The sequence below is a fragment of the Phascolarctos cinereus genome, unplaced genomic scaffold, assembly GCF_003287225.1.
Source record: "Phascolarctos cinereus isolate Bilbo 61053 unplaced genomic scaffold, phaCin_HiC Scaffold_4;HRSCAF=312, whole genome shotgun sequence".
Lineage (NCBI taxonomy): Eukaryota > Metazoa > Chordata > Mammalia > Diprotodontia > Phascolarctidae > Phascolarctos > Phascolarctos cinereus.
Genome location: NW_027555847.1, coordinates 104,163,354 through 104,180,583, shown reverse-complemented (window position 1 = coordinate 104,180,583; position 17,230 = coordinate 104,163,354). Strand labels below are relative to the sequence as shown.

General features: G+C 34.2%; 1 protein-coding gene across 1 annotated transcript in view; it reads left to right on the top strand.

Moving 5' to 3' along the window:
• TMEM38B (transmembrane protein 38B) overlaps window positions 1-17,230 on the top strand; it is a 75,524-nt gene that overhangs the window by 19,149 nt on the left and 39,145 nt on the right. The window contains exon 2 of the mRNA XM_021002246.2: window positions 8,711-8,867. Coding sequence (XP_020857905.1) covers window positions 8,711-8,867 — 157 coding nt within the window. The remainder of the gene's footprint in view (window positions 1-8,710; window positions 8,868-17,230) is intronic.

Sequence of the window (17,230 nt, the reverse complement as noted above, 5' to 3'; positions counted from 1 at the left end):
GGAGAGGAGGTAGAAATGTCACTGAAGTGAACAAAAATGTGAAAAACAGCTGGACTGTATCAACTATATACAGAGGATATCAGTGCTGGAGGAGACACAGTTGTGAGCACATTGAGCGGTTGATATACAGCGTACCTTAAAAACCAAAGATACCAAAGTCATGAAAAAAAATCTTGAACTAAGTGGCACAGAACACCTTGCCTGGAAGAAGAACTGAGTTCAAATGCAGCCTTACACACTAACCATGTGATCCTGGGCAAGCCACTTAATTTCTATTTGTCTTAGTTTGCTTATCTGTAAAATGGGGATAATTATAGCACCTTCCTCCTGGAGTTGTTGTGAGGATCAAATGAGATAATAAATGTAAAATGCTTAGCACAGTGCCTGGCATATAGATTGCTGAGAGATCATCTGTATTATGTATTATTAATCTGTAAGCCTACATTCTTATCTATACCAAAATTTTTATGGAGGTCACTTATGCACAAATTTGGGGCATCCTTTATGAAGTATGTTAGAGAGCAAGAGGGTTTTTGCAAGATATTCAACAATTGTGATCACGTCACTGCCATCTCTCAGTTGACCAAAGCATACAGAGAATATAAAATCCTTTAGGCTTATAGTTTGTTCATTACAAAACAAAAAATAAAAACCAAAACAAAACCTATCATGTACAACAAAGTGCTGTCTTATAGATCCTTTTATAACATTGTGTCTTCTGTATATCAACATTATATAGGATTCTTTAGAACGAGCCTGCACAACCTGCAGCCTGCAGGCCACTTGTGGCCTACCGGAGGATTTCCTCTATGTACAAAGAATGTTTTCCTCTACATTTTTTGTAGACCACCCAAAATCCTTTGGTGGGCCACAGGTTGTGTAGACCTGCCTTAGAAGATGTAATAGTAAATAACCATTTTCAGTAACTCTCTGATAATCAAACATCAAGGCATAAAACAAGGAGATGCATGCCTGCCACAAGTATTCACTACTGTCATGAAGCAGATCCAGGGCAAGAGTCTAGGTTGTAGATCCTGTGGATGGTGAGATCTTCCAAATTCTCTTTTTGGCAGGTAACACTGTCTTGATTGCATCAAACTGCGAGACGGGAAGAGTGAAACGATGGCCATTTTAAAAAAGAAATACTTTCAACTTCTGAGTAAATACATCTACTTTTAAAATTAAAACAAAGTTCAAATCAAAATCAACAGAAGACCTAAATTCAGTAAATTCTTGCAGCTATTGTGTAATACTGTGTGTGCAAACTCAGTGAAATTTGAGTCAAAAAAGTGTTATTTTTCTCAAGATCATTAATTTTAATAAGTAGAATATATATAATAAAATGGCTTCTTCTTTTGCTGCCCCCTGCCGAAGGCAACATTTAAAAATTATCACATTTTATTGCTTATTTATTTATTTATTTGTTTGTTTTTGGGTGAGGCAATTGGGGTTGAGTGACTTGCCCAGAGCCACACAGCTAGTGTTATGTGTGTGAGGCCGGATTTGAACTCAGGTCCTCCAGAATCCAGGGCCGGTGTTCTATCCACTGTGCCACTTAGTTGCCTGTATTGCTTAATTTTTAAAAGTTAATATCTCTTTATGATAGTTATGTAACTTATTGAAGAGAATGCCTGTTGAAGTATTTGAAACTAGTATAAAGAAAGACAATATAAAATTATTAGCTAAAAAAGAGGCTAAAAGAAACTAAAAAGACCAAGTCCATAAGATATCATTTGCTAAATTTTTCATTGGATTCGCAAGTGGTATTACTGATAGAGACCGAAAGGTCATTGTTAGCTTAGTACAAATGCTTTAGCTCCAGATAGCATGGAATTTAATAACTTGAAATGACATCTTGAAAGTGTCTATGTAGTATGCAGTGACATTTTTCTGGAGAAAATTAGGTTCTTTTACTTAGCAAAACCCAAACTTGTTCAAAAGCCATTTTGGTGACCTCCCAAGGATTGCTTCATCACATAATGGTACTTACAGAATTGCTAAGCATAAAAAGCCTCATTAGATAGAAGAGATTCTGGTGCTACCTGCGACTATTGACATGGTTAAAATGACTCTTGGCATTGGTTTGACTTGTAAGTAAATGCAGTGGGAATGAAAATTCAGGTCAGTCACTTAACGTGTCATTGCTTGAGTGGATAAAATAATATATTGGAAGATATGTTGTTGAACTTGTTGTTTGGAGTTGTGGGGTTTGTTACCTTGTAAACCTGTTGATGCCATTGCCATGTCAGGAGAAATTTTTAGTATAGTTGGCAGAATTGAAAATTGACATGAATTGCATTGGACTTCTGTACTTTACTAGTTATTATATTTTTATTACTAGTTATTAAGCTGTACCAGCTTAATTGATGTCAGGATGAAATGTAGGTCTACAAAACACAAGTAACAAACATGGCAATTAAACATGCTTTACAATTACTTTTTTGGGGGTAAATATAAATAAAGAGCTATATATAGTTTTTCAAGTTTTCAATCTCCGGAAATCCCATTAGTGGGACATGCATGACATTGCCTTACTTGTGCTAAAAGTCTTACTAGCTCAGTGATCCTGGGCAAATTAATCACTTAGCCTTTCTGAGCCTTAGTTTCCTCATTTGTAAGATTTGGGGGTTAGATTTGATGTGATCTTTAAGGTTTCCTCTGGTTCTAAGTCTGTGGTGCTACTTTAAAGCCTATTTGATCTAAAAGAAAAAATTGCCATTTTTCACAGTGATGATTATAAAGATGAAGAAATTTCAGTCAGATTTTTCTTATGAAGCTTGCACATTCATTGGATATTTTTGAAAAAATTGAGCACTCTAAATCAGTGGAAGACTCTCAGATTCATACTCTGATCCAGAAACATAAAGGTACTGGATTTATAGAAATATTAAAGCTATGGTTAATACATTTACAAAATTATTTGTGACTATAAATGAATGTCCTGCACATGAAATGGAAGAAAGTGAAAACCTGTATATTAATCAATTGGCCAGTCTTCAGAAATAATTCTTATTTTGTTTTAAAGATCCAGGTATTTGTAAATTTGAATCAATTAGGAAACCATTTGCTGTAGGCATACTTGATACATTTAATTTGACTCTCTGAATTACAGTGGCTCATGGACTTGTCCTGTATGTTGAAACAAGCATTTAAACTTGAAAGTCTTATGAGCTGGTTGGTAAACAAAGAGTTCTCTGGCTTATCATATAATTTGTTACAAATCTATCGCACTGCCTCTGACTTCAGGTGCTAGCTCTGATAGTGTCGACTTCTGTGATGTTGGGCAAGTAACCTCCCTGGGCTTCAGTTTCCTTATCTATAGAATGAGAAGGTAGGACTAGATGGCCCATAAGGTTCCTTACAGCTTTAAATCTATGATTCTCACGTTTTATTGGTATAAAACTTGGTGAGCTGCTATAGCTGTTGTAAAGATCAAAGTTTAGTGGCTGAAAAATAATTATAAGTGGCATTATCTCCAGTAATACCACGTTTTGAGAAACTACCAAAATCAAGCCTACCTATCACATTAATAATATTATAATTATGGTTCTTATTTTTGTGATATTGATATGAAGACTGTAAAGGATGTTATCAATACATATCTGTATGTTACATTGCTTTTCTCATATATTCAAGTACTTAGTTTTATTTTGACAAAATGTGAGGTAAGAAAATTGAGTAGATTCTTTTGTGAAAAGTGGTGATAGGCACAAGATAATTTTATGTCTAAAAAAGGTGGAGTGCTAAATAAGATTTGGAAACCACAGGGTGAGAGATATGTATGAACTAATCTTTGAAGGAAGTTAGGGATTCTTAGGAGGTGGAGATAAGGAGAGATTGTATTCTTTGTTTGGAGGTTAGCCTCTACATAGGCTTAGAGGCAGGAGATGGAGTGCCATGTTATGGGAAACAGCAAGTATACTATTTTGGCTTCAATATAGAGTGTGTAAAGGAAATTATATGCAGGAAACTTGGGAAAAATAGGCTGGATCCAGATTATAAAGAACTTTAAATGCCAACTTGAGGAATTTGTATTTTATTCTAAAAGTAAGAGGGTGCAATAGAAGGTTCTTGAGCAGTAAACTAGGGCCATGGTCTGACATGTGTCTCAGATTATTTTGGCGATCTCTGGAGAATGGATTGGAGAGGGGAGAGACTGCTTGGTTGTATGATGTGGAGAGGTCATCTTTATCCAGTTATTAACTGTGAGTCCCCAGAGGTACAGCTTGTGTTTTGTTTTGGTTTAGACCTGTGATTTCATTGGTGTTATGAGTTCCCTGGAAGAAATTTCTTGTACTAATACATAGCAGCAACTGTTTTGTAGCTTACAGTTTTAGAATTTCTGAGGCACTGACAAAGGTTATATGACTTATCCATCGTCTGATAGCCAAGTCTATGTCAATGGAATTATCCCATAGTTCCAATTATAACCTAATTTTTGTCATATAAAACCTGTTTCCATAATTTTTAGTTTTTATCAAATGTATTTTTATTGACACTTTTTTTTACATCACCAAAATTTTACCCACTACCTTCTCCTTCTAGAGAGCCATCTCATATAGCAATATTTTAAGAAAAGAAGAGAAAAAATCAGCAAAACTGATAAATATTGCAAAAACTCTGAAAATATGTACAGTGTAATACCCAGCTTTACAAAGGAGTGAGATGGATGTCTTTTCATATCTCTTTTGAGCCATGCACGTTCTTCATAATTTTGCAACATTTACTTCTGGTTGTTCTGTGGTTCTCTCCATATACATTACTGTAGTCATTGTTTATATTGTATCTTGGCTCTGCCTAATCCACTTTGCATCAGATTGTGTAAATTTTTCCATGCTTTGTCTTCATCATCCTCATATTTTCTTACAGCATAGTAATATTCTGCTACATTCATTTACCACAATTTAAAACCCCCCAACTGTTCTTCAGTTGATAGTTATCTACTTTGTTTTCGGTTCTGTGTTATTCATGTGTAGTCATGCAAAACTCATCCATAATAGTGATGATGTGAAAGAAAATATAGACTAAAAAAGCCTCAAGAAAAATAAAGTAAAAAAAAGTATGCTTCAATCTATATTTAGACAACATCAGTTCTTTCTCTGGGGATGGGTAGCATTTTTCATCATAAGTCCTTCAGAGTTGTCTTGGATCATTGCAATACCAATATTCTTTGGAGAATGAGAACATTCGATTACTCTTGCTTCTTTGTGTCATTTGAAGCATCATTGTAATTAAAGTTAGTTTTTAGGATATGGACATTTTGGCTGTGTAACATTTTGTGAGAGAATATTTATGCCACTCTCAACCCAGAAACTGCAGTTACACTCCAGTGCCTCCACGATCAAATATAGATTCCTTTGTTAGCCATTCAAAACCAAATTTACATTCTGATTCTGGCCTATGCACCACGCACGCTGGTCTACTTGCTGTTTCTCATATCCTGTATACCATCTCCTATCTCCTGTGCATTTGAACAGACTCTGTCCTTGAGACCTGGGAAGCTCTTCTTTCTTACCTCTACCTTTTGGAATCCCTATTTCCTTTTTAGACTCAGCTTAAGTACAACTGTTTGAAAGATGTTTATTGTGATTTACCAGTTATTAGCGGTACCTACCACCAACCAGATTGCATTTACTTTATTTTATATATTCTGAATTTACTTACCTATGAACATTGCTGCATCCCCTGTAGAATATAACTCCTTCAGGGCAAGGGTTATTATTCTGTCTTTTATATTTCTATTTCCAGCACTTAACATAGAGCCTAGTATGTAGGGAAAAATAACAAATATTTGATTGATTGATATGTGTGTTTGAATATAACTTTCTTATGGTAATTTTGGTGTCTAGATTTGATTACATAGTTGGCATGCTCATGGAGGATAGGGGTATGATTTTTTGTTAGGTTTTTGAAAAAAAGCTGTTATGCTTTTTGTTATAAGTATGGTAGATGTGTTTTTAAGTAAGGAGGTGTACTTATTGTTGCATCCTGAGGTGGATTACGTGAGCCGAACAAAAGTGCTGTGTTTGCATGAATCCATACATTGTGAAAAATAATGGATTTGTATAGTTGAGTAGGGTGTGTGCAATGAATGATAGCTAACATTTTTGTAGTACTTCAAATTTTGTAAAACACTTTACATATGTTAACTTGTTTGATCAGGAATTAGGTTCTATGGAATTTATATTGATCCAAAATTTTAGATAAAATGACCACTTATCAGGTATATTGTAGGGGGATTTATTCTTCAGGTAGGAGTTAGGATAGATTACTTCCATATCTAAGATTACTTGAGTCAGGGATGTGAACTAAGAAGGCTGTTGCATTTGGTAGTGAGTGGTATTCCTTCCAAAGGGAAGGAATACACATAAACATTTTTATTTTTTCAAAATACTGCTATCTTTTATGTCACCTTCATTTTCTTTCTTTTTTTTTCCAGCTAGGCAATGAGATTAAGTGACTTGCCCAGGGTCACACAGCTAGTAAGCATCAAGTGTCTGAGGTGAGATTTGAAGTCAGGTCCTCCTGACTCCAGGGCCAGTGCTCTATCCACTGTGCCACTTAGTTGCCTCTATCACCTTCATTTTCAAATATATCTTCCCCCTCCCTGCCATCCCTTATAACAAAAAACCGAAAAGACAAATACAGTTCAGTAAAAAAAAAAACACCCAAAAAACCAACATGTCAACCAAGTCCTATAACAGTCCTCTCTCTCTTTCTCTTTGTCTCTGTTTGTCTCTCACTCTCTAGTACATAGTACATTAGTCCCCCACCTCTTCAAAGGTGGGAGAAAGTACATTCTAATATCTCTTCTGTGGGGACAAGGTTGGTCAAATATTATTTCCTTTTTTTTTGTTTTCTATTTACATCATTATAGTTTTTGTGTATATTGCTTTTCCTGGCCCTGTTCACTTCACTTTTATCAGTTCTTAATAATTTTCTTAATAATTGTTTATGTTTCTCCATATTCCTTATATTCATTATTTCTTGTACAGCAATAATATTCTGTTACATTCAGGTACTACAATGTGTTTAGCCTTCCCAATCCATAGACATCAACTTTGTTTCTATTTTTTTGCTATGATAAAAATTGCCGCCGTAACTATTTTGGTATAAATAGAATCTTTTTATCTTTGATCTCCCTGGGGCATATGCCAAGCAGTAGAATCTCTAGGTCAGAGGGTTTGGCTGTTGTCATCACTTTCTTAGTGTAATTTCTAATTGCTTTTCAGAATCTTTGCTGTAGCAGCAGTGTGTTAGTTTTGTATAGCTCCTAAACATTGAACATTCCCATCTTTTGTCGTCCTTGCTGTTTTGCGGGGTTTGAGGTGAAAGCTTAAGTTGTTTTGACTTTCATTTATCTTATTTGTGACCTGGAATGATCTTTCACACTGTATAGTTTATAGTTTGTAATTCTTTTGAGAATTGTTTATTTTTATCTTTTCATCCTCATCCATTTGTACCTTTTCACTGAAGTCACCGAATGTTTAAATTATATTTAATTCAGAGGTTGTTATTGCTCCTTTGTGGAAATTCTTTCTCTGTATTTCATAAGCTGCAATTATTTTCATTATTTTGGCCAAAACTTAGGAACAGTGTGTGTCATGTGAATGTCTTACGAAATGATGTTTTTTGGGAGGAATTACATGTACTTATGTAAATATATATAGAATGAACACAAGCTGGTTAAATGTGGTTTTGAGGAAGGGAAGATCCTAGAAAGTTTGAGGGAATTGGGATTTATTTATTTACCTTTACAAGGAGAACCTGTGAGTCACCCTTACTTACATTTTGCTATAGGTTTCTTCTTTCTTCAGCCTTTGTTTATTGTGAGAAAGTAAAGATCGATACTATTATTTCCTCTAATGGTATGTCCGCTTTTGTTCTTTGGACAAAGATCTACTATTTAGAGTTCCAATAGCAGTGATAAGCTGCACTTATATATTGTGTAGAAACTTCATGATTTTTAGCACTCTGCTGCCATTGCTACTACTGTGCCTCTATCCCAACATAAGTGAAAGAAGCCTGCAGAGGCCTCAAAAGTCATTTCACATTTGTCTTTGTTTTGTGGACTGCCAATGAATTTAAGTGGCCAGCCTCATAATGATGTGCATTTCTGTATTTAAATAAGTCAGTACTTCAAAAACTGACTTTGTCTTTTGCTGACACCACAGTTCTAGGCACAGTAGATTCTGCTTTGAGCTTGTACTCTTTTGGCATCCCTCTGAGAACCTCAGTTCATCTCCACACCACTTAAGAGGCATTGGAATTGGACTTTGTGGAGTGACACTGAAAATAGCTCTCTAATTAAAAATAATTCATTTACTTCATTAATTGTTAGCCCCAGAATAGACATTCAGGAATACTTATTGATAGAACTGGAAGAATATCTGCTCTGTGTTAAATAAAAATATGAATCTTAGTGTAATTTTTTGAAAATGTAGTTAGTAATAAAACTAATAGAGAACAAAATGTTATTAGTTTGTCCAGACAGCTGTAATTAATAAGATTACCTTTTAATCAAAACATTTGTTAAATGTGGATATTTAACTTTTTGACCTATAAAATGAAAGTTGCTGAATATTTGAGAACTATAGGCTATTAAAATTTTTTAATGGTTTGGTTATTATACTAGTTATATTTGACATGTCTGTATTTTAAAAACTGTATAGTTATCTGAGACACCCACCTTTTTGATTTTTCATTTCAGGAGCTCTTGCAGTGGCATGGCAGAATCCTTTAGTAAGCTGGTTTAGTGCTATGATGTACTGCTTTGGAGGGGGAATTTTGTCTGCTATTTTGCTTGGAGAGGCTCCAGTAAAATTCCTTGAAAATAACACAAATGTCTTATTGGCATCTTCAATCTGGTAAGTAGCAGTTATAGGAGAATATGACACATTCATAAAAAATGTTTTCAGAACTGCTCTTGTATTGAAAGCATCTCAAATTTGAAAAATCCCTAAGGAATCATAAGAATTATAAATAAGAGTTCCACCAGTTACTTCATGGGGTGATCTTTGTCAGTCTGACGTCTATGTTCATTTAATTTTCCTGTGGAAACACTTTACAAATTTATTCATATGGATAATAATTATGTTAAAAACACATTAAGATACATCAGAATTGACTCATATTTTATTGATCATTCTCATTCTGTAATTGAATGTTTTAGTCACATTGGTTGTCTCATTACTTAAAGATACTCCTTATAATATTGCCCCGACCAGTACAACTTAATAATACACCCATTAAGAAATTATAGTCAAAATCTGGTATAAAATCATAAAACTTTACAATGATATTTTTTGGCTGATTGTTTATGTATGACATTGTTTTCCTCTTACCACATTCAAACCCAATTAATGGTGATGGGCAGTACATGCTTATATTTATTAGTAAAACTTCTTAACAGGAAGAGCCAAGAGGAAATACTTTTTCAGATGTGTTCAGACAATATAAATATAAACCCTGAGTGGTACTAATTATCCACTTAAGTAAAATTGCTTAGCCTTTAGTTATGATATACTTCAGTGCTTCATTGGATTTTGAATCTCACTGATATCTGTATACCTTTCAGTTTTACAGGTAGTAACCCATTTACTCTCTCTCATCCTGTATTATTTTTGTTCACATCTTCCCCTAAAACCCTCATAGAAATGTACTTAGTATGAAGAAGGATTTTTCTAGGACTTTTTAGCATTTTATGATTGTGAGAAAAACACTTAAGATAGCTATCATTTATCACTGATTCTCAGTACATGATCAAACCACCCCCTTTTCTGACCATACTTTTCTGTAATTTTACATAATTTATTGCATAAATTATTAGTAACATGCTGCAGCACGCTTATACCTATCCTTGCATCTCTCTTCATTGCTCTTTTAGCCACTGGCCATTTTGAGTTCTTGGAGCTTGGAGTGTTCACTATGATTTATAGCCACAGAACATTACCAAGAGAATATTGGTGTTAATGTGGTGGAATTTTGTGTCAAGTAGCAGATGGGTATTATAGAAAGGTTTGCATGATCTCCCATGTTCATTCTACCCCACTGTCTTCCTTCTGTTTAATTCTTTTTATAAAACATCTTTTTTTTAATGTCATTTGCTTTTACATCACAATCATTCCCAGAGATGTCTTCTTCCTTCACTTTCCTACCTGTGAGCTATCCCTTGTAACAAAGATTTAAAAAAAAAAAGAGGCAGTTCAACAAAATTAACCAACTCATCAACTGTGTGTGGCTGCATATTTTAAATCCTATATCCATAGTCTCTCACCTGTGCCATTAAGGGAGGGAGGTAGGTACTTTTCTCAACTCTTCTATGCGGTCAAACTTGAATATTATGTAGTATTGTTTCTTTTTTGGGGGGGAGGAGAGAAAGGGGGGGTTCTTTCTACTATTGTATTTATTGTGTATTTTGTTTTCCTTGCTGTATGCTGCATCAGTTTAAGTCCTGTCAAATTTCTATGAATTCTTCATATTTGTAATTTTAAAAAATTGTTTTTATTATAAACTTAATCATCAACAACATGGTGTACAGGGGGCACTTAATAAATGTTTATTAAATGATAATCACTGAACATTTATTAGGTGCCTACTATATGCCATCAACATACATTTTTGTGTACAAAGAACAAAAAGGAGGCTTGTATATGGAACCTTGAACTTTGTTACATAGTGTTTTTTAAAAAAGTATATGTTAAATTTAACATGATAGTAAGAAAACTTCCCTGTTTATATGGGTTCCCTTCTGAGATTTTTTTTTTCATTTATTTTGAATGTTTTATTGGCCGTCTTTCTTCCCTTTTGATCTTTATCTCTACCCAGTAAAACCCTCCCCTCCCTCAAAACCATCTTCCCCTCAGTAGAAGTCTCTCCTATAACAAATTAGTATAGTCAAGCAAAACAGTTCAACGTATTGGCCGTGTTTTAAAATGCATGCCTCATTTTATACCTTTAGTTCATTACCACATTGCCAAAATGGGGTGGCATGCATGATTCATTATTCGTCTTCTGAAGTCATGATCGCGTTGATAAGAGTAAAGTAGTCTTTTAAAATTGTTTTTCTTTACATTTTTATGGTCATATTTTTTAAATAGTTTGATCTTTTATATTTAGATTATTTACATTCAGTTCATTTGGATCTTATTATGATATATGGTATAAGATGTTGGTCTAAAGCTAAATTTCTGCCATACTGCTTACTAACTTTCTGAGTAGTTCTTGCCAAATAGAGACTCCTTCCCCTCATAGTTTCATGTTTTAGGGTTTGTTGAAAATGGAGTTACTGATCATAGGATCATAAATCTTGAGTGAAGTGAGACCTCAGAAACCATCTAGTCCAACTTCTTTATTCTACAGATGAGGAAACTGTGATCCATAGAGAGTGTGTCTTTCTCATAGTGACATGGGTAAATAAAAATCCAAGAAAGGATTGAATTCATATCTTCTGACTCCAGAACCAGTGTTGCACTCTATTGCTATTGCCGATCAGTTAATCAGTAAACATTTATTAAGTGCTTACTATAATAGGCCAGGTACTGTGATAAACGTTGGGGATGCAAAAAGAGGCAAAAGATAGTTTCTGCCTCAAAGAGCTTACGATATGATGGAGAGACAACATGCAAACAAATACACACAGTGTAAGCTATATATAGGATAAGTAAAAAAAAAATCAACAGAAGAAAGGTATTTGGAAAAGGCTTCCAGTAAAACAAAGGATTTAAAGGAAGCTGGGGAGGTCAGTAGATGGAGCTGAAGAGGGAAAGTGTTTTCAGGCATGAGGGATTGTCTGAAAATGTTCAGCATCAAGAGGTGGAATCTTGTTCATGAAATAGCCAGGAGGCCATTGTTACTGAATAGAAGAGTATGTGTCTGAGAGTAAGTTGTATACTAGAACTGTGATTGAGTGTTTTTTTTTTTTGATTCTTGATTTTATCTGGTTGATTCCATTAATCCGTTTTTCTGTTTTTTAACTAGTGCCTAATAATTTTGATGATTACTGCTTTATAATATAATTTGGGGTCCAGAAGTGCAATTCCCTTTTCATTCCTATTTTTTTTTAGGCAGTTAGGATTAAGTGACTTGCCCAGGGTCACACAGCTAGTAAGTGTCAAGTGTTTGGTCTGAGGTCACATTTGAACTCGGGTCCTCCTGACTTCAGGGCCAGTGCTCTATCCACTGCGCCACCTAGCTGCCCCCTTCATTCCTATTTTTAAAAATTATTTCCTTGACCTTATTTTTCCTCCAAATGAATTTTATCATTATTATTATCATCTTCATAAAGTAGCCCTTGGTAGTTTGATTGGTTTAACATTACATTTCTACATTAATTTAGGTAGCAACATAATTTTTATTATATTGTCACAGCCCAACCAGGAACAATGACATTTAACTCATTCTTTTACTAAACAGTATTTTGTAATTGTTTGTATAAAAACCAATGTATTTTGTGGATTGATTCTGAGATACTGGGGAAACTTCTTTTTCCAAATTTACTTAGCCTGGTCTGATGATGTCAGTCCCCATCCTTCTTGACCTAACTAAGGCATCTGATATTGTGGTCTACTGTCTTTTCCTGGATGTTGGGTTTTCACAACCCCTGTCTCACTCTTACTTTTATGCTCTTTCTCACTCCTGGCACTTGACCCCCTCCTCCAAACTTCTCTGACCTCTCGGTCTCTTTTGCTAGACCATCGTTCATATCTGACTCCCAGCTGTGGTATACCCCAAGTCTCTGACCTGGGTCCTCTTTACTTTTTTTTTCCTAGACATACTCTTTCTTTGGTTACCTCAATTGTCATCTCTGTGTATATGATTTCCAAAGCCATATGGTTGTCTTTAGTCAGGCCCACATCTATTGTGTATTGGGTATTGAATAGGCAGAAATCTCATAGACATCTCAAATTAAGCTTGTCCAAAATGGAACTCATTATCTTTCCCAAAATTTTGCCCCTCTTCTAAGCTTCCCTTTTTTTCTGTGCAGAGTACTACCTCACTCTAGTCATTCAGGTTCCTAACCTTGAAATCATTCTTGAATCCTTACCTTCCCCTTACTCCACAATCAATTTTGACAAACCTTGTCAATTTAACCACCTCATTTCTCATGTTTATCACCTTCTCTCCACTCTCATGTCCACCTCTTCCCACCTCCAAATCGCCCACTTAGTTCAGTCCCCATCACTTCTCATGTAGATATTGCAGTAGCCTCCTGATTGGTTTCCCTGCCTCAAGTTTCTTCCTCCTTCAGTTCATCCTCTGTAGGGCTGACAAAATATGATATTCTTAGAGCTTAGGTACAATTCTTTGGCCTTGCTATAGCACCCTAGATACTACTGGGTTTTACTGTGTTCCTTGCTATTATTCCACCTTGTTTATTCGGCCTTACTAATCAGTAAACATTTGTTAAATTCCTGCCATGTGCCAGGCACTGTCCTATGCACTGGGGATACAGAAAAAGGCAAAAGACATTCTGTACCTTTGAGGAACTCACAATATAATGGGAGTAATAACATCTTCTGTACTGCTATACCTTTCAAACCCCTGAGCATCATCATCTGCCTTGTTGCTAAACTCTGAGGATGATTGGGCCATTTTATTCATTCTGCAGCTGTCTTCTCCTGTATGTGTTGTCATCTCTAATTAAAGTCCATGAGAGTAGGGACTGCCTCACTTTTCTTTTGTATCATTTTGTATCCCCATTGCTTATTTATTAGTACAGTGGCTGTTTTTTGTTGAGTTGTTCCACCAGTATTGTATTAGTATCCCAATTTTTCTACGTCCCTTCAGACATTTATCATTTTCCCCTTCTATCATTTTAGCCAATCAAGTGTGAGATGATATTTCAAAGCTGTTTTAATTTGCATTTCTTTAATCAGTAATAATCTAGAGCTTTTTTATATGATATGTATATATAGCTTTGATTTCTTCCTCCAAAAATGGTTGTTTTGTAATTTAGTTGGGATGGCACTGAATAAGTAGATGAGCTTAGGTAGAATTGTCATTTTTCTTGTATTGGCTCTGCCCACCCATGAACAATTGTTATTTCTCCAATTATTTAAGTCAGACTTAATTTGTTTAAAAAGTGGTGTGTGTTGTTCATGTAATTCCTGGGTTTGCCTTGGCAGCTATGCTTCCAGGTATTTCATGCTGTCTACAGTTATTTTAAGTGGATTATCTCTCACTGTCTCTCCTTGTAGAATTTTGTTGGTGATATATAGAAATGCTGATGATTTAGGTGGATTTATTTCATATACTCCTACTTTACTAAAGTTATTGTTTCTACTAGTTTTTTTTAGCTTAATCTCTAGAATTTTCCAGGTATATCATTATTATGATATAATTGTAAAGAGAGATAGTTTTATTACCTAATTGCCCATTCTGTTTCCTTTGATTTCTTTTTCTTTTCTTACTGCTATTGCTAGCATTTGTAATGCAATATTGAAACAATATTGGTGATGATGGGTGTCCTTGTTTTACTTGTGATCTTATTGGGAAGCCTTCTAGCTTATATCCATTAAAAATAATGCTTGCTTGGGAGCAGCTAGGTGGTGCAGAGGACAGAGCACCGGCCCTGAAGTCAGGAGTACCTGAGTTCAAATCCGGCCTCAGACCAAACACTTGGCACTTACTAGCTGTATGACCCTGGACAAGTCACTTAACCCCCATTCCCTTAAAAAAAAAAAAGCTTGCTGAAGGTTTTAGGTAGATGCTTCTTATCATTTTAAGGAAAAAAATCCATTTGTACTTATGCTTTAATAGGAATGAGTGTTGTATTTTGTCAAAAAGCTTTTTCTGCATCTGTTGATATATTCATATGACTTTTGTTCCTTTTGTTATTGATATAGTCAGTTGTGTTGGTAGCTTTCCTTATGTTAAACCATCACTGCATTCCTGGTATAAATCCCATTTGGTTGCAAATATTGTGATGTAATGTTGTAGTCTCCTCACTAGTATTTTGTTTAGAATTTTTACATCCATATTTATTAGTGAAATTGGTCTATAATTTTCTCTTTTTTAAAAAATTTTCCTGGTTTAGGTATCAGCACCATATTTGATTCATAAAAGGAGTTTGGTAGGATTTCTTCTTTGCCTATTATTATAAATAATTTGTTTAATATTGGAATTAGTTGATCTTTTAAAATGTTTGGTAGAATTCACTTGTAAATCCATCTGTCCTGATATTTTTTTCTCAGGAAGCTCATTTATGACTTGTTCAATTTATTTTTCTAAAATAGGTTTATTTAGTCTATTTCCTCTTCTTTTAATCTAGGCAGTTTATATCTTTGTAGGTATTCTTCCACTTCACTTAAATTGTTACATTTATTGGCATACAATATTATATTAGTGGCATATAGTTGGGCAAAATAATTCCTAATAATTGCTTTGATTTCATCTTCATTAGTGGTATATTCACCCTTTTCGTTTTCGATACCAGTGATTTGGTTTTCTTTTTTCTTTTTAAAATCATATTAACCAATGGTTTATCTATTTTATTGTGTGTTTTTTTTAAATAAAACCAACTCCTAGTTTTATTTATTAATAACTGGTTTTCATACATTCACTTTTATTAATCTCACTTTTACTTTTCAGAATTTCCAATTTGGTGTTTATATGGGGATTTTTAGTTTGTTCTTTTTCTAGTTTTTTTTAATCGCATACCCAGTTCATTGATCTGCTCTTTCTCTATTTTACTGATATAAGCATTTAATAATATAAATTTTCCTATGATTACTGCTTGTACTGCATCCTATAGGTTTTGGTATGTTGTCTCATTACCATTCTCTTTAAAAAAATTATTGATTGTTTCTATGATTTATTCTTTAGCCCACTCATTCATTAGGATTAAGTTATTTAGCATCCAATTAATTTTTAATCTGTGTTTCCATGGTCTTTTATTGAGTATAATTTTTATTGCATTATGATCTGAAAAGGATAATTTATCATTTCTGATTTTCCGCATTTAATTATAAAGTTTCTCTGTGGTCAGTTTTTGTAAAGGTACCATGTATTGCTGAGAAAACATTACATTCCATCATATTCCCATTCAATTGTCTCCAGATATTTATCATATTTAGCTTAGCTAAGAATCTATTCATCTTCTTGACTTCTTTCTTATTTTGTTTTGGTTAGATTTTTCCAGTTCTGAGAAGATTACTCTTTGTTTTCCATTTCTACCTGTAATTCATTTACCTTTTCCTTTAAAAATTTGGATGCTGTAGCATTTGGTGCTTATAGCTTTAGTATTGATATTACTTCATCATTTATGGTACCTTTTAACATAATGTAGTTTCCTTGATTTTCTCTTTTATTTCAATTTATTTTAGCTTTAACTTTGTCTGAGATCGTAAATGCTACTCCTTTTTTTCCATCAGCTGAAACATATTAAATGCATCTCCATTCCTTTATTTTTGCTTGATGTGTCTCTAACTTTTAAATGTCTTTATTGTAAACAACATATTGTTGAATTATGATTTTTTGATCCATTCTGCTGTCCGTTTATATTTTATGGGTGAGTTCATCCCATTCACATTCAGTGTTATAATTACTAGTTGTGAATTTCCTTTCACCCTGTTTTTCCTCACCCTTTATCCTTTTCTCCCTCTCTTTTTCCCTATTCCTCCTTAGATATATAATGTACTTCTGATCACTGCCTCTCTAATGCACACCTCTTCTAAGAGTCCCTCCCATATCCTCTCTCCTTGATTTACTATATCTCTGTAAATTAAGACTTACCATTCTACATGTATGTTATTCATTCTTTTCCCAGTTCTACCACTACTAGCCTTCCATGTACTCCTGCTCTCCACTGTAACAGTTCTTCCATTCAAGCCTTGTTTATGAGATTATTATTATCATTTTATCTTTCCCTACCCAAATTTGGTTTTTAGAATCATCCCATCATACTCAACTAAACTCCTAGCTTTCTATCTATGTGTGCTTTTTCAAACTACCCAAGTAATGATAATACTCTTAAGAGTTTTAGATACCATTTTTCCATATAAGAAGTAAACAATTTGACCTTACTAAATCCTTTATAATTGGTCTTTCATGTTTAACTTCTTATATTCTTCCTGATTCTTGCATATCTAATTTTCTGTTCAGTTCTGGTCTTTTCCTCAAGAATGCTTAAAAGTCCTTTAAATCATTAAAATTTATTTTTTTCCTTGCAGGATTACACTCAGCTTTGCTGGGCAAGTATTCTTGGTTATAAACCCAGCTCCATTGCTCT